General features: G+C 39.4%; 1 protein-coding gene across 2 annotated transcripts in view; it reads left to right on the forward strand.

Moving 5' to 3' along the window:
• Nucleotides 1–207: 207 nt before the first annotated feature.
• LOC103146961 (programmed cell death 1 ligand 1-like) overlaps nucleotides 208–842 on the forward strand; it is a 3,744-nt gene continuing 3,109 nt past the window's right edge. Inside the window, exon 1 of one of the 2 annotated variants that reach the window (XM_007565069.2) lies at nucleotides 208–334. In XM_007565069.2, the coding sequence (XP_007565131.1) occupies nucleotides 268–334 (67 nt within the window). In that variant the 5' untranslated portion in view covers nucleotides 208–267. The remainder of the gene's footprint in view (nucleotides 335–842) is intronic. The other variant, XM_007565067.2, reaches the window with a different exon arrangement.

Consider the following 842-nt stretch of genomic DNA (forward strand, 5'->3'; position numbering starts at 1 on the left):
ATACACACCTGGTATCCAGTCCTGCTACTTTTATTTAAAACATGAACCTCATATCATTTGTTTAAACAGTTTTAACCCAGAGCCTTCCTGATTTAGTGAAATGTTCTTCCTGTCCTGCTGTAGAGGTTGAAGCTGCCTAATAATTATTGTTTCCTTGGTTAGTCACTGGCAGATGCTTCATGAATCCAGTTTGGTGAGATGTTTTAAATCTCCGTCACGCCTTGTTCTTCCCTTCGGCTGCGCAGTCGGCTGAAATCCGACCGGACGATGACGGAGGTGAAGTGTGTCGTGTTTTGGGGCGTCGTGACGTTTTTCTGGACCCTCTGTAGAGGAGGTGAGTGACACATTTACAGATTATTCAGATTTATTTTAATCCAGCTTCACCTGCTTTGATTAGGAAGTTGGATAATTCAAACCAGAGACAGAAACACGAAACAGGAAACAGACCAGATTAAATGATTTTACTGATATTATAATCATTACCACCGACTGTGTGACTCGTCGTAACTGGGAAGACAATTATTCTAAATGAAAAACATATGCATCACAACTTAAACGTGAATAATATGCATGTTTGCTGTTATTTAACATACATTTAAAATATTTCTACTGTTATAAACCAATGAGCTCTGAGTTTGACAAGCTGAGTGTTTTAGATGATGGGGAATGACTGCAGTGTCTGCTTCTGTTTAAACATGAAGGCTTTGAAATACATCCTGAAGGTAAAGTAAAAAAAAATAATGCATAAACTAACCTGAGAGACAACAGGAAGGACAGAAGCTGCTGACTGGGAAACACCAGAAACCAGCAAACAGAACCAAACAGAACCAGCGAACAGAACT

The sequence above is a fragment of the Poecilia formosa genome, unplaced genomic scaffold (genome assembly GCF_000485575.1).
Source record: "Poecilia formosa unplaced genomic scaffold, Poecilia_formosa-5.1.2 Scaffold171, whole genome shotgun sequence".
In the NCBI taxonomy this organism is placed as follows: Eukaryota; Metazoa; Chordata; class Actinopteri; order Cyprinodontiformes; family Poeciliidae; genus Poecilia; species Poecilia formosa.